Below are 26,280 nucleotides of genomic sequence, written 5' to 3' on the forward strand. Positions count from 1 at the left end.
GCAGATCGTGCGCAGGCCATGCGCTAGTTGCGCTTTGACCTGCGCTGCGCACTTTTGACGGTGCGCCGTGCGCGCCAAAATCAAACTTTTCGGATTTTGGCACGCACGGCGCACCGTCAAAAGTGCGCAGCGCAGGTCAAAGCGCAACTAGCGCACGGCCTGCGCACGATCTGCGCACCCTATGCTAAAGATAGGGTGCGCCGATCGCAGGCGCCGCTGTGCGCTAGGAGGCGGCGCTACAAGCAAGGGGCGGGCACGCCGGGCAGAGAGCCGGCTCGGGGGCGGAACTACCCCCGGCCATGCGTGCGCTTAAAAAGCGCTAATGTGAAACCAGCCTTACACGTGGGAAGAGCGAAGCATGAAGCAGACCCAATATTCAGCCATGTTTATTTAATCTGTGCTTTATTACACAGGAATCACACAGTTTACAATTTATTTATCAGCTTCCTGTACAATCAGCAGTCTATCATTGTATGCAATCCTTATAATGTATGTATAATCGTTATACGCTTTGTGCTCTCTTATTTACTGCAACATTAAAGACATTTTAGAATCACGCTCTTATGATTGCAGCGATGATGAGACCAACAGCAAGTCCTGCATGGTTTCCGGTCAGAAAACTTGTCCCTGTAATCAACAAAAAGAGACAAATTAATATGATCTAAATAATCTAAAATAATCAGGAACAATTAGTTACAAATTATTGGGGAGTTTTTCTTTTTTCCCAGAACCAGCGCCACCCCTGTCAGCAGGCTGTGTCTGGTATTACAGGTTATAGCTACTCAAGTGAAGGGGGCTGAGCTGTAATAGCAGGACAAAACTGATAGCAATAATCATGTTGTTTCTGCAAAAATATAGTTTTAAACTTTTGCTTTATTTTTAGTGAATGACTTTGTCTAAAACGTTTTAGAAAGACCAATAAAATTCTAAAATGCAATGAAAATACACATCTCTTTCTGACACTTTAATATCTTCCTATTTAGTTCAAAACATAGGCACACTGGCCTATGTGAGTGATACCCCAATAAAGTCACAGCGAGGTACAGGTGCTTCTCACAAAATTAAAACATCACCAAAAAGTGATTTATTTCAGTTCTTCAATACAAAAAGTGAATCTCATATATTATATAGAGTCATTACAAACAGAGTGATCTATTTCACGTGTTTATTTCTGTTAATGTTTGATGATTATGGCTTACAGCCAATGAACACCCAAAAGTCATTATCTCAGTAAATTAGAATACTTTATAACACCAGCTTGAAAAATTATTTTAAAATCAGAAATGTTGGCCTACTGAAATGTGTGTTCAGTAAATGCACTCAATACTTGGTCAGGGCTCCTTTGGCATCAGTTACTGAATCAATGCGGCAAGGCATGGAGGCAATCAGCCTGTGGCACTGCTGAGGTGTTATAGAAGCCCAGGTTGCTTTAATAGCAGCCTTCAGCTCGCATGCATTGTTGGGTCTGGTATCTCATCTTCCTCTTGACAATACCCCATAGATTCTCTATGGGGTTAAGATCAGGCGAGTTTGCTGGCCAATCAAGCACAGTGATACTGTTGTTTATAAACCAGGTATTGGTACTTTTGGCAGTGTGGACAGGTGCCAAGTCCTGCTGGAGAATGAAATTTCCATCTCCAAAAAGCTTGTTGGCAGAAGGAAGCATGAAGAGCGCTAAAATTTCCTGGTAGACGGCTGCGCTGACTTTGGTGTTGACATGGCTCCCCAAACCATCACTGATTGTGGATACTTCACACTAGACCTCAAGCAGCTTGGATTGTGGCCTCTCCACTCTTCCTCCACACTCTGGGACCTTAATTTCCAAATGAAATGCAAAATTTACTTTTGGTATTGAAGAACTGAAATAAATTAACTTTTTGAAGATTTTCTAATTTTGTGAGAAGCACCTGTACATATGGACAGGAAGTGCTAATTAATTTGGTATCAGTAGTTTTCAAATTCCAAGTTTAGCATATATTTTAAAAGGGACTTGTCACTTGCCATAAATATGTCATTTTATTATCCGATGTAATTGCCAGTGTTCTCCTGAATCCGGCGCTATATTTCTTTTGTTCCTGCACCTCTTCATTCCTGGGATATGGCCTCCTCTTCCCTGATTAGAAATCTTGTCATTTAGTCAACTGGATGTGATCTTCAACCCTCCTCTGTGGACCACACCCATTTACCTAAATAGATAAGATTTATATATAGGGAAGAGGATGCCATATCTCTGGAACGGAGAGGAGCTGGAACAAAAGAAAAACATCACTGGAGTCAGGAGAACAGCAGCATTTACACCAGGTAATAAATTTACATATTCATGGGGAGTGACAAGTTCCCCTTTAAACATATTTTTATTTCTAGCATTATCTGTACATACTGTATATTAGTTGGTTACATCATTACACAGGTTAAAAAAAGACCCCGATCCATCAAGTTCAACCTTTCGCCACCAATTACCGTATATACTCGCGCATAAGCCGAGATTTTCAGCATTTCTTTGACTGAAATTCCCCCTCTTGGCTTATATGTGGGTCATATATGCCAGGGGGTCGGCGGGGAGGCGGGAGTGTCAGGTCATACTTACCCCCCAAGGCACGTCTCTGCAGCCCCCCTGCTTCTCCCACACTTTCCTTCAGTGGTCATGTGGTACCGCTCGTTAAAGTCATGAATATGTGCATATTCATGACTTTAATGAGCAGTACCACATGACTGCTGAAGGAAGGAAGAGCTGCCGGAGAAGCGGGGGGTGCAGAGACCGCGCCAGGAGGGTGTAAGTATATGCAATATTCACTTGTCCCCGGTCCATCACTGCTCCCGCTCTGTCTTCTGCGTCCTCTGGCTGTGATGTTCAGGCAGCAGAGGGCGCGATGACGTCGTTAGTGCCATGCGCTCTGCTGCCTGAACGTCACTGACAGAGGACCCGGAAGACAGAGCAGGCGCAGCAATGGACCGGGGACAGGTGAATATCACAGGTGCCGGGGCCCTGAGCCAGCGGTGACACCGGCACCTGGCCCCCAGCGATGGAGAGGTGAGTATGTCATTTTTTTTTTTTATTTGCAGCAGCAGCTGCATCATATGGGGGCATAATCTATGGAGCATTTTATGGGGCATAATCTGTGGAGCATCTTATGGGGGCATAATCTATGGAGCATCTTATGGGGGCATAATCTATGGAGCATTTTATGGGGCCATAACCTTTATGGAGCAGCATATGGGGCATATTATTCTATGGAGCATCTTATGAGGCCATTATTAACCTTTGTGCAGCATTATATAGGGTGTATTTTGTATGGAGCATCTTATGAGGCCATCATGAACTGTATGGAGCATTATATGGGGCTCCTGATTCAATATGGATATTCAAAAACATTTAACCTACTGATGTCTCAATTAATTTTACTTTTATTGGTATCTATTTTTATTTTTGAAATTTACCAGTAGCTGCTGCATTTTCCACCCTAGGCTTATACAAGTCAATAAGTTTTCCCAGCTTTTTGTAGCAAAATTAGGGGGGTCGGCTTATACACGAGTATATACGGTATACATTTTATCACTCATTTAACTATAACCAGCAATGTTATGTGTATCAAGGAAATCGTCCAACCCTTGTAGAAAAGCTGTTATAGTGTCATTTTATACATAGGAAAATATATAGAGGAACACGTACCACCATTGTTAAATACAGACCCTTCACCCGTTTCCCCTGCAAAACAGATAAAAGCCAATATCATGCTGTGCTTTATTTTATTACACAGATGTTTTGTTTTATCTTAGTAGCTAACTAGAGATTAACATTTCCTATGAATAACTAGGAAAAATTGGGATATTTTTTCTGTATAGTTTCTTTCAGGATATAATCCAGTACAGACAAGGATGTCACGAATTACAAATGGTCACGATTAATGTTAAAAGTACATAAATACTAGGCACAGTGGGCAATTTTCAAGGGTGGTGTGAAAGAAAAACTCCTTTAATAAAATAAAAGTAAATCAAAAAAGCCAATTGTGAGTGCCTTTATAGTGTCTTCTATACCAGGGAATTTTAGCCACCTCTTCTCTGAAAACGTCATTGAGCAGATGCAGCAAAAACTATCAGAAAAATTACCAAAAGTGTTCAAGTAGTATTAGGAATTCTGAAAATTGAGATGAGAAGTATTTATAACTGATAGGGGGGCATAATTACCAGTCGTTTCTGGACCATTGGGCCAAAGTTCTTCAGTGAAAAAAAGTGTCCTCCTGGCATATGCTGGGTCATTATGTGCCCACATAATTTTTTTTTCTCTTTACTACGTCGCCTGTTTTAACAATGTGTGTGCCAATCTATGAGTTTTATGCACATACTGTGGCCTGCGGATACCTTAGTCCAAAATAAATGTTGGGGAACACTCCTAATGTAAAATTCTGATGGAAGCAAAAACAATTAAATATGGTGGATGAAAGATACACAGTTGGTGGAGAACCCTGGGTTTTTCGGATTATGTTATGTGTCTAGACCAGGACACAAAAAGATGACACATGATATCTTTTCAGCAGGGAACAGTGCGAGGAGTCCAAGCAAAAAGCTTCTGATTGGTAATTACTTCTATAAAAAGATTCTGTTTACGTGCTGTTCTGTTCAGCTTTAGTTGTGTCACATTTATTGTACTTAATATGAAGATACAGAACAGAATTCTTACCAACTGGACGAGCACTGGGTCCTGGACTTGTGTCCCATGCAAAAAAGTTTATAAATAATGTCATATGATCTATTACACCAATGCCAAAAGGATCCATCTGTAGCTTTTTGGTCTCCAAACTGCCATCACTAGCGAATGGGAACTGAGAGCTTTGTACACTGTCTGTGAACTTCCATCAGCCACGGGACCAGGATATGGCTAACTGGTGGAGGTGCCGGAAGTCTGATGTCACCTCTCCGATGACTTATCCTAAGGATCTTAAGACTACCATACACAATAGACTCACGTCAGCCAAACCCGCTAATATCCACAAGTTCGTCTGACAGTCTAGGGTGTATAGAGGTCCCCGACAGAAGATTGTGGGGAGAGATAAGGATCCATTATTTCTGATTTAGGACAGATGTTGCTTTTGTCCTTCGAGAGATAGTCTGTTGAGGCAGGAATCTAGCAGAAGGTCTCTTTAGAGAACACAGGAGTGCTCCTATGTATGGCAGAGTTGAGAAAATTAGCTGATGCCCAAACATCACTTGGCTGACAACTATCTGAATTATACGGGGCTTTAGTCCTAGACAAACCCTTTAATTACTGTGCATGCTGTATGTTAACAACCTCCTTACAGGGAAAGGGAGAGAGGCTTGTTTCACCCCAATACTGCCCAATGAACTTAATTGACATCCCATAGGACAGTATGTCATTACAAGCTCTTATCTTCAGGTACGTTAACCATGTCAGATTTCTTTCCCGATCATCTCCATCTCCTTTACTACAAAAACATAATTATTATACATACAGGGGAGTTAAAGATCTTCTTAAGCAAAATCCAGAATCTGCTATGGCTAGTAATGGCACCTTTAGAAAGCAAGGGAGCAGCACTGTCAGCTGAAAGTTGTGGTTTGGTGTCCAAGAAGTGATGAGTCCCCTTTATTCTCAGTTGCAGACATGTACCTGTTATGTAGAGGGGTCCGGATGAAATCATCACCTGCTCTGTATTAGCATTAGCTTCTCTCCTTTTCCGTGAGCCGGTACATTTCTATACAGGAAATATGGATGTTGTTAAAATATTTCTATCAGTATTTTCCCATTTTGTAAATTAGCGCTATACCTAAAATGCAAAATTATATACACAGGCAATAGGAAGTGCTGTTCTATATTTTTCTAAAACTGGACATTTTTTATATTTTTCTCTTATTTTTTTATGTGTGAACATGTGAATACTTTTCCATTTACGAAGGCCTTGGTGTATGCCGGTAATTCTGGTGAAAAACACTAAAAATCCACCTGACATGACTGCTTATTGATATAAATATAAAGCGCTTGTGTACTGAGCAACAGATGTGGATAATGTAGACCTGATATGCGTCCCTATTACATAAGTATGATCCAATAGATGATCCCTTACAGTACATTGATCAGCCAGACAGAGGCGGGTGAAGCAGTGCAGATATATTGACGATGTTTTCTGACCGCTGTGCTGCAGAAAACGGAATGCCTCAAAACTGAATTTTGCAGTTGTGCCTTGCCCATTTTGAATAATGGTTGTCTTGTTTTGTTTGTTGCAGCTGTAATGAATCAAGATGAAATACACAGAAGATTAGGTAATGCCTCCTGTACAATAGTAGCTACAGTCTAGTTAGTTTAGCTCTGGAAACAGGCATTACATTACCCTGTGAAGAAGGAGTAGCTATCATTTCCCACAACTGTGATAATAGGGCCAGGTGTGGCTAAACATTCATCCAGATTAACATAGTAGCTAGAAAAAAAAAAAAGATTTGTAGACTAATTTTGCAAAATTGTCACACAGTTAATATTAAATACAGGGACGCACCAGAAGAATATTTTCTAACTTGATTTTGTTTAGAAAAATTCTCAAAAAGTTTAAAAAATTAGAACAATTTTATTTACAACATTTATACCCAAGATATATAATATCTTTGCAAATACAGTGAAACGCTATTAATAGTGATAAGCGAGTATACTCATTGCTCAGGTGTCCTCCGAGTATTTTGGATTGCTCGGAGATTTAGTTTGTGTCGAAGCAGCTGCATGATTTGCGGCTGCTACACAGGCTGAATACATGTGGGGATTCCCTAACAAACAGGCAATCCTCACATGTATTCAGGTTGTCCAGCAACCACAAATCATGCAGCTGCGTCGACACAAACGAAATCTCTGAGCACGTCAAAATACTCAGAGGACACCCGAGCGTGCTCGGGGAAACCCGAGCAACGAGTATACTCGCTCATCACTAGCTATTAACTTTGAAGATAGCGATCTATGCTGGATTAGGCTCTCTTGACATCTTCGGATGTACACTTTGGTTTCCGTTTTACATCCGTTTTTGTTTTATTTGTAACGGATCTGTTTTTACTGGAAGAATCTCTTCACCTTTCTAGTGTTCTATGCATTGTTAGAAAGCCAGGCAGTACTTGGTTAAATTCTAGCACTGTATGCCCTGATTAGATGCACTTGGCTAGCTTTGACTAAGAACCATGGCATGTGTTCACCTGGTATTTCTCAGTCTGCTGGTGATGTTGAGTGTAGTCAAGTGACCAGCCAAAATGTGAGCTGTAGCTGGGAGAAAGACAAGCCTGGGTCTCTCTCTGAATGAGGACTGTTCAGCTCAGCTAGGAAAGCTGAGCAGTCTGTGTGTTGGAGCTGCAGAGTAACTTGTGGCAGCTGCAGTCTGTTCAGTGTGCACTCTACATGGAGTTGAACACTTCTGTTTGGGGCTGGAAACTGCTGGAGCTCAGGTTGAAGGTGTCTCTTCTGTGTATAAAGTTTGCTCCTGGAGAAACCACTGTAATGTGTTTGGGTTAGCCTGCATTGACAAATGTGATATGTGCCTGCTGAATGATCTGTTTATTTGCTGTGATACCTTTGTGCCCAGAAGAGGCTGTTCTGTTTGAATCCCTTGGAGTTTTATGAAAGTAATAAAACTGCACGTTTGGACCAAATCGTATTGCCCATGTGAACGCTAACTAATGCCTACCTGACAATATGCACAGTGCTAAAATAACTGATCCATTAGTGGATGACTTTACAGATGACCTTCCGTTAAGATTCATTTCCCTAAGACCCAAATGTTTCACTGTTGAAAAACTGGATCCAGTTGCTAACTGTTTTTAGTTACATTTTAGCTGGCTAACAGTCAAACAGAAAACCTTTTAGGACTTTTTGATCCTTATTCAATTGAATGGGTTCTGTACTGGATCGTTATATTTGTGTTTGTCAAAAGATGGAGATAACTACTGCACATGTGAACCCAGCCTTAGGCAGTAGAAACCATCATCCTACGGATTCACGATCAGTGGACACCATCGACTTATCATAGATTTAGTCAAGGTTTAGGTTTTGAGAAGTGCTCCATGTTCCCAATCAAGGTTTGGATACATGAGCTAGATCTTGTTGGACAAGCTGGTTTCTAGGGATAAACTGTCTAACAACCAAAGTCTTTTCCATAGAGTTGTCAAGAGGTGGTTCCTTTGCAACCAGTTGGTCAGAGGCTACAGAGGTCGTCAGCCCTAATCGTCAGCACTTACCTGGAAGAGGCAAGATGGCTTGGCACGCTTAACATAAAATTCACCTTGTACCATTAGAGTTAGGGACCATTTAGACTGCCCAACCACGGCCGTTAAACGATGGCCAATTCGCTACATATTAGCTGATTAGCGATGACTTAATAGACCATTTAGACTGGCCAACAGAACATAGATTATACAGGCAGCACATGTCCTGTTTACACTGCCAAGAATGATGACTTTTAGGCCTCATATACATGTCCGATTATTTTCACATGAGAGAAAATAGGATCAATTATTTTGATTAGACTTTGATCAGAGTTTGATCCGAGTGTCGTTTGAGTGTTATCCGACTTTCTCGTATGTGAAGAAATTTAAGAAAAAAGGTCCTCCACCTTCTCCACTCTGACAGTCCGTGAAAATGAGACCATACTCGGATTTCATCCAAGTGCTGTCCAATTTTTTCACAGTCCCGTTGACATGCATTGTCGATTTTGATCTAACCCGCGGCTCAAAATCAGACATGGCTCCAATATTTGCCCAAGACCACTTGGTCTGAGGAAAAAATAGGACAAGTGGATGGCCCCATAGACTATCATGGGTATGAAGGCTATCATTGAAGAGCACGGATAGCACTCGCACACAAAAATTGGACATCTGAATGAGGCCTAAGGCAAACTTAAAAATAATCTCACCTGTTGAATGAGTGGTTTCCTCTTTTGTCAGCAGATTATTGGCTTGTTTAGGCTACTTTCACACATCAGTTTTTTGCCGTCAGGCAGGATCCGGCTATTTTTAGAAAAAACGGATCCGGCATAAATTTTGGAGAACTGTAGAAACGGATCCGTTTTTTTGCTGGATCCGTCTAGCAGGTTATATCTGTTCCTGGGGGCTGGCCAATTGGATCTGAGCATGCGCAGACTTAAAAAAACCGGATCCGGTGGCTGGATCCGTCTTTTTCTGGATCCGGCGCATTCCGGCGCCCATAGACTTTCATTGTAGCAAAAAGCTGGAAGCGCCGGATCCGGCGCTTCCGGCTTTTTCGCCGGAGACAAAAAACGTTACAGTAGCCGTTTTTTCCAGACGCCGGAATGAGACAAGTTGCCGGATCCGGCAAAAAACGGATGAAACGCAATGCCATCCGGCACGATCCGGCGCTAATGCAAGTCAATGGGGAAAAACTGGATCCGGCATTGCATTTTGCCGGATCCGGTTTTACAAAAAAAAGCCGGATCGCGCCTGAAGGCAAAAAACTGATGTGTGAAAGAGGCCTTAGACAAGCCAATAAAAGCCAATAATTGGACAATTGAGCATTCCTAGGAACTCTAGTTCTCGGTTATAGACTTGTCTAAATGGGCCCAACGTTTTGGAGTAGCCCAGTCACCTATACCTTTGGAAAAATCTTGGTGACAATATAGTGGACAATGAAACGATGTAACTAAAAATCAACATTAAGAAATTACACATTCATCAGATGAACCCACACTGTACCTCATAGCTGTGTTGTTACTGGCTACTTGCACATATATTTTCTTCTTCAGTTCATAAGTGGCGCCATTTGCAGTTGCTTCTGTGGTGAAGTTTTCATCCTTTGATGAACAATGTATATGGTCTAATTAACAATCGTACAATTATACACTGCCAAAAACACTTGGGTGAAATCTAAGAAATTGGAAGAAAAAAAAAGACTACTGACAAGTTTTGCGATGACTTTTGGTCACACATACCGTGAAAATCCCCATCCGGAGTGTACTGATGAAGCTGCCACTGTTGTTGTTAATGGCCACCGCTCCAAAGGAACTATTGAAAATGAACAGACATAATTGAAAGGTTTAATAGGAAAAAGCGTAAAGCTTGCAACACACACTAGATATCCGCCAGCCAAGGGCATACATAGAAATCATGGGGCCCATATCAGATGTTACAATTGGACCCACCCCCAAAAAAAAAATTATAATTACCGTATATTTCGGACCAAAAGACGCATTCTTTTCCCCCAAAATTTTTGGGGTAAGTGGGGGGTGCATCTTATGGTCGCAGTATACTCACTTACGACCATGGCTGGTGGCTGGTGCGGGAGCCGCGGGGCTCTGTGGTGTGGTGGTGGCGGCAGGCTGTGCTCCAGTGCAGGGGCAGCGGCTCTCTGTGTTCCATGGGGGGCTCCGCCGGCATTTCCTCAAAGCCCGGAGGCCCCCACACATCCGTTGCTGCCATGTTGCAGTGACCTCCGGGAACATGGATGCCGGGAAGATGGCCTCCGGTCCGGGGACGGTGCATGCTCAGGTTGAGATCTCTTCCCAAGATCTCGGGAGACGAGATTCAAAATCTTGGCAACGAGATCTCGTCTCAATATCTCGGGACGAGATCTGAACCTGAGCATGCGCCGTCCCCGGATCGGCGGCCATCTTCCCGACGTCCATGTTTCGGAGGCCACCGCAACATGGCAGCAGCCAGCAACGGATGTGCGGGGGCCTCCGGGCTTTGAGGAAATGCCGGCGGAGCCGCTGCTCTTGCATCGGAGCCGCCGCCCCTGCAGAGGAGCAGAGCCCGCCGCCACCACCACACCACAGAGCACACCTGCCCCAGCACAGCACAGCTGCCCCAAGCATAGCCCAGCTGCCCCAGCACAGCCCAGCTGCCCCAGCCCACCTGCCCCAGCATGGCCCACCTGCCCCAGCCCAGCACAGCTGCCCCAGCACAGCCCACCTGCCCCAGCACAGCACAGTGCCACAGCACAGCCCACCTGCCCCAGCCCAACACAGCTGCCCCAGCACAGCCCACCTGCCCCAGCACAGCACACCAGCCACAGCAAAGCACAGTGCCCCAGCACAGCCCACCAGCCCCAGCACAACCAACCTTCCTCAGCACAGTGCCGCCGCCACCACACCAGCCTGGACCAGTGAATGAGCCCTGTGACTACTCCTCCACCTGTGCCAGAACCCTTCCCTGGTAAGCTGAATTCGGACTGTAAGATGGACCCCCATTTGACACATTATTATTTTTTTCCCTATTTTCCTTCTGAAAATTTGGGGTGTGTCTTATGGTCCGGTGCGTCTTATAGTCCAAAAAATATGGTAATATTCAGCAGGTCACAGAAGAGCATACAGTGGGGAAAAAAAGTATTTAGTCAGTCAGCAATAGTGCAAGTTCCACCACTTAAAAAGATGAGAGGCGTCTGTAATTTACATCATAGGTAGACCTCAACTATGGGAGACAAACTGAGAAAAAAAAATCCAGAAAATCACATTGTCTGTTTTTTTTTTCATTTTATTTGCATATTATGGTGGAAAATAAGTATTTGGTCAGAAACAAAATTTCATCTCAATACTTTGTGATATATCCTTTGTTGGCAATGACAGAGGTCAAACGTTTTCTGTAAGTCTTCACAAGGTTGCCACACACTGTTGTTGGTATGTTGGCCCATTCCTCCATGCAGATCTCCTCTAGAGCAGTGATGTTTTTGGCTTTTCGCTTGGCAACACAGACTTTCAACTCCCTCCAAAGGTTTTCTATAGGGTTGAGATCTGGAGACTGGCTAGGCCACTCCAGGACCTTGAAATGCTTCTTACGAAGCCACTCCTTCGTTGCCCTGGCGGTGTGCTTTGGATCATTGTCATGTTGAAAGACCCAGCCACGTTTCATCTTCAATGCCCTTGCTGATGGAAGGAGGTTTGCACTCAAAATCTCACGATACATGGCCCCATTCATTCTTTCATGTACCCGGATCAGTCGTCCTGGCCCCTTTGCAGAGAAACAGCCCCAAAGCATGATGTTTCCACCACCATGCTTTACAGTAGGTATGGTGTTTGATGGATGCAACTCAGTATTCTTTTTCCTCCAAACACGACAAGTTGTGTTTCTACCAAACAGTTCCAGTTTGGTTTCATCAGACCATAGGACATTCTCCCAAAACTCCTCTGGATCATCCAAATGCTCTCTAGCAAACTTCAGACGGGCCCTGATATGTACAGGCTTAAGCAGTGGGACACGTCTGGCACTGCAGGATCTGAGTCCATGGTGGCGTAGTGTGTTACTTATGGTAGGCCTTGTTACATTGGTCCCAGCTCTCTGCAGTTCATTCACTAGGTCCCCCCGCGTGGTTCTGGGATTTTTGCTCACCGTTCTTGTGATCATTCTGACCCCACGGGGTGGGATTTTGCGTGGAGCACCAGATCGAGGGAGATTATCAGTGGTCTTGTATGTCTTCCATTTTCTAATTATTGCTCCCACAGTTGATTTCTTCACTCCAAGCTGGTTGGCTATTGCAGATTCAGTCTTCCCAGCCTGGTGCAGGGCTACAATTTTGTTTCTGGTGTCCTTTGACAGCTCTTTGGTCTTCACCATAGTGGAGTTTGGAGTCAGACTGTTTGAGGGTGTGCACAGGTGTCTTTTTATACTGATAACAAGTTTAAACAGGTGCCATTACTACAGGTAATGAGTGGAGGAAAGAGGAGACTCTTAAAGAAGAAGTTACAGGTCTGTGAGAGCCATAAATCTTGATTGCTTGTTTCTGACCAAATACTTATTTTCCACCATAATATGCAAATAAAATGAAAAAAAAATCAGACAATGTGATTTTCTGGATTTTTTTTTCTCAGTTTGTCTCCCATAGTTGAGGTCTACCTATGATGTAAATTACAGACTCCTCTCATCTTTTTAAGTGGTGGAACTTGCACTATTGCTGACTGACTAAATACTTTTTTTCCCCACTGTATATCATAACTTTGCAGCCTTTACAAAAGTAATGTTCCTCCTACTGAAGCCCTAGATTCCACTTTCATTGCACCCATAAAGTATGATGCCTACAAAAGTGCCCCACAAACACTGTACGATACCCCCCAGTGAATCCTTTAAAGTACCCTCCACATGCACAGCATGATGACCCTATTGTACCCAACCTCAACTTCCCCTGCACAGTATGGTGATCCCAACACCGTATGATCCCCCAACTGTGACCACTACAGAGCCCTCCATGCAGTATAATGGCCCTCACATTTCTCCACACTGAATAATGGCCCCCACTAGCCTTGCAAACAGCATAATGGCCCCCACATAGCTTTCCACACAGAACAATGGACCCCACACAAACCTTTACATTGTATAACTGCTTGAATACAGTATATTGACCCTATACAGCCCTTCAAATATTATAATGGCCTGACATAGTCCTCCATATAGTATAATTCACCCCATTGTGCTCCATACAGTCTGATGCACTCCATAGACCTCCATATACTATAATGTGTCCCATAGTCCTTCATATAGTATAATGCACTCCCCTAAGTCCTCCATATAGTATAATGTGTCCCACAGTCTTCATATAGTATATTGCACTCCCCATAGTCCTTCATATAGTATAATGTGTCCCATAGTCCTCCATATAGTATAATGAACTCCCCATAGTCATCGATGTAGTATAATGAACTCCCCATAGTCCTCCATATAATAAAATGCACTCCACTAAGTCCTCCATATAGTATAATGTGGCCTATAATCATCCATATAGTATAATAGTCCAACCTTATTTTATAATGCACTACCCATAGTCCTCCATATTGTCCCATAGTTCTTTATATAGTATAATGCACTCTCCTAAGTCCTCCATGCAGTATAATGTACATCATATAGTCCTCCATTTATTGTAATGCTTCCCATAGTCTTTCATCTCATATTCCTGCATATGGTATAATGCACTCCCCATAGTCCTGCATATAGTATGACGTGCTCCCCATAGTCCTGCATATAGTATAATGCACTGCCCATAGCCCTCCTCCATATAGTATAAAGCACCCCATAGTCCTCCATGTAGTATAATGCACCCCATAGTCCTTCATATAGTATAATGCACTCCCCATAGTCCTTCATATAGTATATAATGTACTGCCCATAGTCCTGCATATAGTAAATAATGCACTGACAATAGTCATGCATACAGTATATTCCACTCACCTTATTCCTCCATATAATATAGTGCACCCTTAGTCCTCCATAGAGTATAATGCACTCTCCATATTCCTCAATATAGTATAATGGACTCCCCATAGTCATCCATAGAGTATAATGCACTCTCAATAGTCCTCCATACAGTATAATGGCGACCACAATGTATTCACTGATTTAAAAAAATACAATACTCGCCTCTTCTAGTTCCCCTGCTGCTTCAGTCCCTGCAATGAGCATTCTGAAGAACCCGCACATCTCAGGGCAGCAGGCGCCATGTAGTGATGGCATCATGCCTACTGCTCTGAGATGTAAGATGCAGAGGATGAATGATGGAGGATGGATTATCAGCTGATGCTCCCACCTCCATTATTGCTTTCAACTGTATTGGCATCCAGGATGCTGATGCAGTCAAACGTGCGATGATGGGTGGGGGGCCCAGTGCTGGAGCTGACAATGTGGTATGCCACAGGTGATGCGGGAAAATTCAGGAAGAAGAAATGTCATGAATGTATATGTTACCCCGGTAGCCCCTATTACAGGACCGCGCTGGTATCAGTGTGCTCTACACCATCGGCCGCTTTGTCACATGATAAGTAAAGACAGCCAGCATGATAGACACCGAGGGACAACTGGGCCAAATGTTATACACTGGGGGGGGCAACGGGACAAGGTGTTATACACCAGTGGTAATTTAGATGGATTGGAAATGAACCATTTAGACTTTATATTACGTTTTAATAATGTAACCATATCGTGCTTAAATAATAGCATCACAAAATCCAAATGGTGGTTCACATCAATGCTGAACTAACTACAAGCTGATGATTTGTGATCTATGGTGCCATTTCAACAAGGCTTGTGTTGTGGAGAAGAGAGATAGCTGTGGCATGAATGATCATTCTGCTGACAGCTATCCCCCCACTTCTCCATACACACAATGAATGGGCTTAGCTGAGAATTCCAGTCTATGGGAAAGCTGCATTCTCCTTATCTGCCAGCAAAATAAGAGGATCGACTATTGGAATTCCAGATCCTTATCTTCTCAAACATCAACTGCTCTGGAAACTTCCGTAATCCCACTGATATTCAGTGGGTTTTGTCTACTTTAGCCTAATCTTTATGGGGGCCTTAAATGTGGCACTTGGTCTACCACTGCACTTCGTGATGCTGTGATAGTTAAGGTCACTGAGGTTTTTTGTATGAAAATAAATCAGATGTAATAATAGAGGAATTAACTTGTTCTTCTCCATAATCTTTGAAAATTCTTGGAGAACAGGAGAAGTCCCAGAAGACTGGAGAAGAGCAAATGTTGTTCCTATCTTCAAAAAGGGGAAGAAGGTGGACCCAGGCAACTATAGGCCGGCGAGTCTGACTTCTATACCAGGAAAGATCTTTGAACAAATTATTAAACAACATGTATGTCAGTACCTGGATAAGAATGAAGTGATTAAACAGAGTCAGCATGAGCTTGTAACTAATAAGTCATGTCAGACTAACTTAATTTCCTTCTATGACGGAATCACTGATTGGGTGGATCAAGGAAATGCTGTAGATATAGTATATCTTGACTTCAGCAAAGCATTTGACAAAGTATCTCATACAATCCTTATTGAAAAAATGACTAAGTAGGGAATGGACAAGGCAACTGTTAGGTGGATTCATAACTGGCTTAGTGATCGGACCCAAAGAGTGGTCGTAAATGGCTGCACATCCAGTTGGAAGAATGTCTCAAGTGGGGTACCACAGGGCTCTGTCCTGGGCCCTGTATTGTTCAACATCTTTATCAGCGATTTAGTTGAAGGAATTGAGGGTAAACTGATTAAATTTGCTGATGACACAAAGCTAGGAAGGATAGCTAATACTAGAGAAGAGAGAGAGAGGATTCAAAAAGATATAAATAAACTGGAGCAGTGGGCAGCAACTAAACAGAATGGTTTTTAATAGGGAAAAATGCAAAGTACTACATCTGGGCAATAAAAATGAAAAAAGCATATACAGAATGGGAGGAATAGGGCTAAGCAACAGCACATGTGAAAAAGACTTGGGTATACTAATTGATCACAGACTGAATATGAGTCCACAGTGTGATGCAGCAGCAAAAAAGGCAAATGCAATTCTAGGATGTATTAACAGATGCATACAGTCTAGATCACGTGAAGTCATTATTTCCCTCTACTCCTCTTTGGTCAGACCTCATCTGGAATATTGTGTCCAGTTTTGGGCACTACATTTTAAAAAAGACATCAACAAACTGGAGCAAGTTCAGAAAAGAGCGACCAGAATGGTGACCGGTCTGCAAACCCTGTCTTATGAGGAAAGGTTGCAGCATTTGGGAATGTTTAGCTTGCAAACGAGAAGACTGAGAGGAGACTTAATAGCTGTCTACAAATATCTAAAGGGCTGTCACATTGTAGAAGGATCATCTTTATTCTCATTTGCACAAGGAAAGACTAGAAGCAATGGGATGAAACTGAATGGGAGGAGACACAGATTAGATATTAGAAAAAACTTTTAGACAATTAGATACAGGAAAGATGTATATCTTTGTACCGTGTTAGCTAGTAGATAGAAAAATATTCAGGATTGAGAGTCCTCAGTAGTTGATACCTTTTAATGGCTAACTGAAAAGATGGTAATACATTGCAAGCTTTCGAGACTACTCAGGTCTCTTCATCAGGCTAGACTAATACAAAATCTGAAGTCACATATTTATGCACAATACAGCCTAGAAAAAATGCAATAGATAAGACAAGTGACGTGAAATTTAAGAAGCATCATTGTCAGAAGCTCCCTGTCCTCTCCAACAGCTGCAGGAACCTTTTCTTGCAACCAGAAATACCAGGATACAGGTTAGAACACCCATTTCTAGAGGTTTTCTAAATGCTGGAGGCTCAAGGAATCTTATCCCTTTTGTCCGCTGGCTATGGTCACATCAGCATGTGACACTTATTTTGGATGGGAAAATAACGTAATCATTGCCAACTTTTATCATGTGTTATTTACGTTTAGCAATCCATTGCACAGGTGCATCTTCAAAAAGACAAGGTGAGAATTGAACCATCACGTCTACATAAGAGCAGAATAAATAAAAAGTGTCCACATACTTACGTTAACAGCTCGGTGTTGTTTAATATGTACTGCAGAGGGTAGTGGCAGGAAAAGTTGTAGTATAGGTTTGTGCTGTAAGACACAAGTCCCATTTCGGCTATTGGCAATGAATCCACAAATCCCGAGATGCTGACTGCTTGGACATTTGAATACGCACTGAATTGACCTATGCCAACCTCATTTATAATCTGTGAAGGTAAAGAGTCATATTAAAGAGTTAATTCCAATATAAAAACCATCTAAAGGATAACTTGCAGATCAGTAGAGCACCAACTACTGCTGAAAAATGGGTTTTGAAATGAATTTGTGCCATTGGTTCAATACAGTTCTGTGCTTGGTTATATCCGGCAGTCCTAGGGAGAATGATTGGAACGATGGTGACTCGTATTTCAGAGCCTATTTATCAGGGTCTGTGAGGATTCCCAGTAGTCAGGACCCCACTGATCTTCTCGTAATCACTTAGCCTATTATAATACTTTCGGCACATTTATGCGCCACAGCTCTCTAGGGTGCTTTATTGTATGTCCAGTATGATGGGGTAGTCCTATCTCAGACATTTCGGGCATAGCCACATAGTTACATAGTAATATAGTAACATAGTTACATAGTAACATAGTTAGCAAGGCCGAAAAAAGACATTTGTCCATCCAGTTCAGTCTATATTCCGTCAGAATAAATCCCCAGATCTATGTCCTTCTAAGGAACCTAATGACTGTAAGATACAACATTGTTACACTCCAGGAAGAAATCCAGGCCTCTCTTGACCCCCTCAACTGAGTTCGCCATCACCTCCTCCTCAGGCACGGAATTCCAGATTGTCACTGACCTACAGTAAAGAATCCTCTTCTATGTTGGTGGAAAAACCTTCTCTCCTCCAGACCCAGAGAATGTCCCCTTGTGACCGTCAACTTCCTTGGTATAAACAGATCATTGGAGAGATATTTGCATTGTCCCCTTATATACTTATTCATGGTTATAAGATTGCCCCTCAATTTTCTTTTTTCTAGACTAAATAATCCTAATTTTGCTAATCTCTCTTGGTATTGTAGCTCCCCCATTCCCTTTATTAATTTTGTTGTACTCGCTCTAGTTCCATTATATTCTTCCTGAGCACCAGTGCCCAAAACTGTACACAGTACTCCATGTGCGGTCTAACCAGGGATTTGTACAGAGGCAGTATAATTCTCTCATCATGTGTATCCAGACCTCTTTTAATGCACCCCAGGATCCTGCTTGCCTTTGCAGCCAATGCCTGGCACTGGCTGCTCCATGTAAGTTTATCATTAACTAGGATCCCCAAGTCCTTCTCCATGTCAGATTTACCCAGTGGTTTCCCGTTCAGTGTGTAATGGTGATATTGATTCCTTCTTCCCATGTGTATAACCTTACAATATCAAAGTAAAACTGCATCTGCCACCTTTCGGCCCAAATTTCCAACTTATCCAGATCCGTCTGTAGCAGAATACTATCTTCTCTTGTATTGACTGCTTTACATAGTTTTGTATTATCCGCAAATATCGATATTTTACTGTGTAAACCTTCTACCAGATCGTTAATAAATATGTTGAAGGGAATAGGTTCCAACACCGACCCCTGCAGTACCACACTGGTCACAGCGACCCAGCTAGAGAATATACCATCCACCCTCTGCTGTCTATTACTAAGCCAGTTACCCATTTATACACATTTTCCCCCAGACTCAGCATTCTCATTTTGTGTACCAAACGCTTTGGAAAAATCAAGATATACCACGCCCAATGACTCACCTTGGTCCAGTCTATAGCTTACCTCTTCATATAAACTGATTAGATTGGTTTGACAGGAGCAATTCCTCATAAACCCATGCGGAAATGGAGTTAAACAGTTAGTCTCATTGAGAAAATCCAGAACAACAACCCTCAGAAACCCTTCTAATATTTTACCAACAATAGAGGTTAGACTTACTGGCCTGTAATTTCCAGGTTCACTTTTAGAGCCCTTTTGAATATTGGTACCACATTTGCTATGCGCCAGTCCTGTGGAACAGACCCCGTCACTATAGAGTCCGTAAATATAAGAAATAATGGCTTGTCTATTACATTACTTAGCTCTCTTAGTACTCATGGCTTTTTCCTCGTCATCTACAACCATTCTTTCCTCACAATTTTTTAAAGGGCCTACACTTTCGCTTATGATTATTTTACTATTGATATAGTTGAAGAACAGTTTGGGTTTAGTTTTACTCTCCTTAGCAATGTGCTTCTCTGTTTCCTTTTTGGCAGCTTTAATTAGTTTAGATAAAGTATTTTTCTCCCTATAGTTTTTTAGTTCTTCAATGGTGCCATCCTGCTTTAGCAGTTTAAATGCTTTCTTTTTACTGTTAATTGCCCCGCTTACGTCTTTGTTTAGCCACATTGGGCTTTTCCTATTTCTTGTCCTTTTATTCACACAAGGTATAAACCGCTTACAGTGCCTATTTAGGATGTTCTTAAACATTTTCCTTTTATTATCTGTATTCTTATTTCTGAGGACATTGTCCCAGTCAACCAGATTAAGGGCATCTCTAAGCTGGTCAAACTTTGCCTTCCTAAAGTTAAGTGTTTTTGTGACTCCCTGACATGTCCCCCTAGCGAAAGATAAGTGAAACTGTACAATATTGTAGTTGCTATTTCCTAGATGCCCGACGACCTGTAGATTTGTTATTCTGGCAGGTCTATTAGATAGTATTAGGTCTAAAAGTGCTGCTACTCTGGTTGGCTTCTGCACCAATTGTGAAAGATAAAATTTTTCTTGGTTATTAGCAGAAACTTGTTGCCTTTATGGGATTCGCAGGTCTCTGTTTCCCAGTTAATATCCAGGTAGTTAAAGTCCCCCATAACAAAGACCTCTTTACGGGTTGCAGCTTCATCTAACTGCCTTAGTAGTAGACGTTCCATGGTTTCTGTTATATTTCGAGGTTTGTAACAGACCCCAATAAGAATTGTGTTACTATTTTTCCCTGCATGTATTTCGACCCATATGGACTGGACATCTTCATTCACTTCACTAGTATCTTCCCTTAAAGTGGACTTTAGACAAGACTTTACATAAAGACAAACCTCCTTCCGATTTTTACGATCCTTTCTAAACAGACTGTAACCCTGTAAGTTAACTGCCCAGTCATAGCTTTCATCTAACCATGTCTCAGCTATTCCCACAATGTCATAGTTACTTGTAGATATTTCTGCTTCTAGTTCTTCCATCTTGTCAGGCTTCTGGCGTTTGTGAGCATGCTGTTTAGAGGATTTTGTTTTGTTCCAATCTCCTCCCTGTGGACTGTTTTAGAAATTTTCTTACCTCCCTTCTGAGTATGTTGTCTTGGGTCTTCTTTTCCGCACCTCATATCCTCCTTCATCAGTATATTTTCTGGCTTCATGTTCAAGTCTAATGTTTTTCTTCCCGTCCCCTCTTCTTCTAGTTTAACGCCCACCTGATGAGTGTAGCGAGCCTTCTGGTGAATGAGTGTTTCCCAGGTTTGTTGAGATGTAGTCTGTCTCTGGCGAGGAGTCCGTCGTACAGGTAATTCACACCGTGGTCCAGGAATCCGAATCCTTGTTGACAGCACCATCGTCTTAGCCAGTTGTTCGCATCAAGGATCCTGTTCCATCTCCTGGTGCCATGCAGAAAAAACTACCTGTGCATCCAGTTCCTTTACTTTCTTCCCCAACTCTTCAAAGTCCTTGCAGATTGTCAGTAGGTCCTTTCTTGCCGTGTCTTTGGTGCCAATATGTATCAGAAGAAATGGGTGGATGACGTCCTTGGACCTGATGAGCTTTGGTATCCTATCGGTCACATCCTTGATCTTCGCACTTGGGAGGCAGCATACTTCTCTTGCGGTTATGTCCGGTATGCAGATGGCTGCATCTGTGCTTCTCAGTAGTGAGTCTCCCACCACTACCATTCTTCTTCATTTCTTGGCTGTACTTTTTGTTGTCACTTCTGCGTGTTGTTGTGTCCTATTTTCTTTTTTCCTTGCTGGTAGTGCCTCACCCTTAGGTGTGCCATCTTCGTCCTCCACAAGGCCTTGGTATCGGTTTCTCAGTTGAGTGGTTGGTGATGTCTCTATCGTCTTCTTGCTTCTTTTGGTCACATGCTTCCACTTGTCTGCTTTCGGACGTTCACTTTCTTTACCTTCTGTGACCAGTAGAAATGCTTCTGTTCTGTCTATAAAGTCTTCATTTTCTTTGATAAGTTTCAAAGTTACAATTCTTTCTTCCAGACACCACAGCTTTTCTTCTAAAAGGGCCAGTAGTCTACACTTCTGGCAGGTGAAGTTGGATTCTTCTTCTGGTCAATCTGTGAACATGTAGCACATGCAGGGTCAGACTGAGGCACCGGGACACCGGAGAATCCTCCGATTGGCCACGGCCCCAGCCTCCTTCTTTAGTCCCTGCCCTGCGCACACTCTATTCTATAGCCAGCAGCAGCAAGCTCTGCAAATTATGTGAGCAGTGCAGCAGCTCTTTCACATCACCTGTTGCTACTGCCGACTTCTAAGCGGTGAACTGTGCACAAGCGTGCCTGTGGGTGCACTGGAGTCTGCAGATGAGAGTGCCACCCTCCACCTCCCCTGCTTCCTGCCCGGCGCTTCCTGTCTCAGACAGCCCAGCTGGATGACGTCATCATCCAGCACGCTGTCTCAGACAGAAAGCTGTAAGCGAGGAAGAGGCTGCCGGGATGTGCTGCTGCTGCAGGGAGGTGAGCTGTGCTGTGTGTCTGTGTGTATGTGGTGCTTTGTGTGTGAGTGTGAGAGAGTGATGCGGTGCTGTGTATGTGTTAGAGGGGTGGTGGGGAAGGACAATGATATTGGTGGGGGAGGCAATGATGGTGGTGGGGGAGGCAATGATGGAGGTGATGGGCAATGATGGTGGTGGGGGGAGGCAATGATGGTGGTGGGGGAGGCAATGATGGCGGTGGGGGGAGGCAATGATGGCGGTGGGGGGAGGCAATGATGGCGGTGGGGGGAGGCAATGATGGCGGTGGGGGGAGGCAATGATGGCGGTGGGGGGAGGCAATGATGGCAGTGGGGGGAGGCAATGATGGCAGTGGGGGGAGGCAATGATGGCAGTGGGGGGAGGCAATGATGGCAGTGGGGGAGGCAATGATGGCAGTGGGGGGAGGCAATGATGGCAGTGGGGGAGGCAATGATGGCAGTGGGGGAGGCAATGATGGCAGTGGGGGAGGCATTGATGGAGGTGATGGGCAATGATGGCGGTGAGGGAGGCATTGATGGAGGTGATGGGCAATGATGGTGGTGAGGGAGGCAATGATGGTGGTGGGGGAGGCAATGATGGTGGTGGGGGAGGCAATGATGGAGGTGATGGGCAATGATGGTGGGGGAGGCAATGATGGAGGTGATGTGCAATGATGGTGTAGAGGGAAGCAATGATGGTGGTGATGGCCAATGATGGTGGTGGGGGGAGGCAATGATGGAGGTGATGAAATGGGCAATGATGGCGGGGGAGGCAATGATGGAGATGATGGGCAATGATATTGGTGGGGGAGGCAGTGATGGAGGTGATGAAATGGACAATGATGGTGGTGGGGGAGGTAGCAATGATTGAGGTGGTGGAATGGGCAGTGACGGGGTGGTGGGGGAGAAGGCAATGATGGAGGTGGTGAGGAGGACAATGATGGGGTGGAGAGGGGCTGCATTAATCTCAGGGGACTACATTATATTCTGGGGGCTACATCATGCTATATGAGGGGCTACAGTATACTCTATGGGGGCTGCATTATATTCTGTGGTAGGTCTGCATTATTCTCTCAGGGGACTACATTATATTCTGGGGGGCTACATCATACTGTATGAGAGGGCTACAGTATACTCTATAGGGGGCTGCATAATATTCTATGTTGGGGCTGCATTATTCTCTAAGGGGACTACATTATATTCTGGAGGGGCTACATCATACTATATGAGGCGGCAGCATTATGCCCTATGAGGGGGCTACAGTATACTCTATGGGGGGCTGCATTATACCCTATGAGTGTGCTACATTATATTCTATAGTGGGGACTGTGCTATACCTTAGGAGGGGGTTGTATTACATTTTGTGGGGTGCTGCATTATATTCTATGAGAGAGGGCATTATATCTTATGAGGGGGCTACATTATTTTCTATGAGGGGGCTACCCCTCTATGATTCTACCCAAACCCCTGCTACATAATTAAGATGTGTACTACCTTATATTATACCCTGATGTTAGTGTGTTTTACTACACAATTGGTGGTCTTGTATTTATTTCTATGTAGCTACATAGTGGGCCCCAAGAATGATTTTCTCTGGTGGGCCCAAGGTGCTCCAGTCCGCCGCTGAGCACATGTTGCAACTCACCATGTAGGTTATCACATCTGCCATGTTGCCTAGATCCTGCTGACTTGCTGTGTCTTCCTTCTTGTGTAATCTCTGTGTGTAACCTTTCTGTGTAATCTGCTGTGTTTTCCTTCTTGTGTAATATACTCAGCCAAGCTTTCTTGCAATAATGTCCTACAGGCAAAAATTTGCGCGCTGTAATTCGCGCGGTTTGGCGATGCTTTCCAAGCAGCTTGTCCTGGCTGTACCTAGCGATCTTCTTGCTGAGGGAAACTCTTCGGTTTTCCCAGAAGGCACATGGAATATGCAAATTGTCCTCTTCAAGCTTCAATCCCTGGGTCATATCTCAATCACTGGGTCCGTACATGCTCTGCTCCCACCATTCATTACTATAGGAGTTCTATAAATTAAGCGCACTTGCGCATGTGTTGACGCCTTCATTTTTGAAAGTATGCAACAACCCCCTTAAAAGGGGTTTCATACTACATATATTAATTATAATGTCCAACATGAAAAACCCCCTTTAGAGGGTGCGAGTCTCTCACCTCAATACCCGGCACTGCCACCGGCGGATTGGACTGGAGCGTTTTGCTGCATAGAAAGACATGCAGCCGCACACTCCGGTCCCGAGTGCCGGGTATTGAGGCGAGAGACCCGCGCGGTTTCTCGCATTGCACTCGCAAGTGTGACTCCGGCCTATGAGTGATAAATTGATTCATTTTGCTGTAGGTCCAGTCATTTTGGACCCCATAGGTACCAACATCACCTGTGTGAGTGGAGTACTGGTGCACATGCTCAGCTACCGCTCCTTTCTCTTCTATAGGACCCCCTGGATGGCTATATCTATCAGTCCCATAAACTGAGTTTGGCTACATCTGAGCTCAAACTGTTAATACATTGAACATTTTCCTGGAAAGAAAAATAAAAAATATAACCTTCTGACTTCTCAATATTATCGGTACTCACGTTAATGAAATTTCCACAAGTATTACTACTAGAACCGTCGAGATGTAGGGTGAACTTCAAGACTGGTGCATCTGTTGAGTTATCCATGAGACCCTTGCACTCTGTTAAGTTATGTTTTCCATTCAAGGCAAGCTCATTGGGAAGAAAATTGGCAAAATAAACCGGGCAGACATTTATGGACAGCTGAATATCTGTGGATCCGCACGCAACCGATAAGTCACTGTTTTCTAAAATAAAAACCATAAATACGGCTTACATAACATCCAACTCATATTAACCGCCGGTGCAAAGGGTTCATCTTACCCGGTAGTCGGTTATATGCTGGGGAGCATGACTGGCAATTATGGGGCTGCAAGTACGAGAATATGAGCAGGATTATGCCGAGATACATTTTCAAAATCTGCAAATACCAAAATATACCCTTGAGAATACATTCTTATATTTATGGATTGATAGTGAATATGATATAAAATGGTGGAAAACGAGAAAATTGCAAATTTTAATAAATTAATACTCACGATAAAAATACATGCAAATGAGGGTTAGAATATTTTATACCATTTTGTATGCTAAAAATTGGTGTTTGTAGTCCAGTTTGGTGTACAACAAGACAAAAGGAAATGGTTAAGTTGGTGTATATCACGCACTGGGGAAGTTTTATGCAAAAAAAGGTCCAATGTTATGATAGAAGCCTTCATAAATAACAGATGCAGCAGAACAATTGCTTTAATTTTGTTACATTAGATCTAGGTTGCATGAGCGAAAGGAAAAAAAAAAAAAAAAAAGACTACGAGCCGTATTGGAGGCAAGGGCCAATGTATAGTATAAGAGTGGGTTCACATATAGCACCAACTGTGCAGTTTTTTTGTTTTTTTTTCCACAGCAAAACCAAAAACCGCAGCTTAAAAATACAGGTACATGTGAATCCACCCTTAGATATATGAACGAAGGTCTTACAGAGCCCACAATATGACATATTTCACTCCTTGCATTGCATTAAGTGAAATCTACAAACTGACAAATGGGGATTTCAGATCCGCAATATCTGCCAATTTATGCAAAGAATTTTCACTGCAGAGCCTGGATGAGATTTAGTAAGAACTCATCAATAATGATGCTGTACCATTAGCAGTTTAGGTGATGGGTACGGTATATAGAATTAAGTATTTGAAATAAAGTATTAGAATTGCAGGTTGTGGACTACGTTAATAAAATTCAAATCCTTTGGAAAACATATACTTTAAAAAAATGTTGAATGCACATTTCTCAAAACTAAATAAATGCATAAAATTTAGTATAAGTAGGAAAGTTAATCAAGTTTAGTATAAGGGGCTGTGTACAGTACACATTGCAGATTTGTCGTGTTTTTGTCACTTTTCAGTGCAGATTTGTCAAAAAAACAGGGATTTATTTTTGTGACAAAATGAATGAGATTCCTGAAGTCTCATGCACATGTTGCTTATTTGTGACTCTGATTTAAAAACTGCAGTGTGTCAATTCTTTCAGCGTTTCCGCTGCAGATTTCACCTGTACTAATGAGTGGGGAAAATCTGCAACAAATATGCATGGAAACAAAATGCCTCAAAGACATGTATTTTATACTGCTTTTTTCCTGCGAAGGGATGCAGAATTGACATATCCCAATATGAAGATAGAGCACAATATTATAAAACAAATTTAAGTGTAGTTTGAATTGTAGTCAATAATGAGAATTACTCACCGGGACCGATAA

General features: G+C 42.9%; 1 protein-coding gene across 1 annotated transcript; it reads right to left on the reverse strand.

The window, feature by feature from the left end:
• Positions 1–553: 553 nt before the first annotated feature.
• Positions 554–24,939, reverse strand: LOC141098051 (zona pellucida-like domain-containing protein 1). The gene is made up of 10 exons (XM_073585639.1): positions 24,852–24,939; positions 24,549–24,775; positions 17,248–17,435; positions 9,924–9,996; positions 9,688–9,785; positions 6,342–6,428; positions 6,078–6,237; positions 5,624–5,708; positions 3,671–3,706; positions 554–627 (listed from the first exon to the last, which is right to left on the reverse strand). Exons 1-10 carry the CDS (start codon positions 24,937–24,939, stop codon positions 554–556), a joined length of 1,116 nt encoding a protein of 371 aa, XP_073441740.1.
• Between the last annotated feature and the right edge of the window lie 1,341 nt (positions 24,940–26,280).

The sequence above is a fragment of the Dendrobates tinctorius genome, unplaced genomic scaffold (genome assembly GCF_039654945.1).
Source record: "Dendrobates tinctorius isolate UK_male_01 unplaced genomic scaffold, ASM3965494v1 ptg000086l, whole genome shotgun sequence".
Lineage (NCBI taxonomy): Eukaryota > Metazoa > Chordata > Amphibia > Anura > Dendrobatidae > Dendrobates > Dendrobates tinctorius.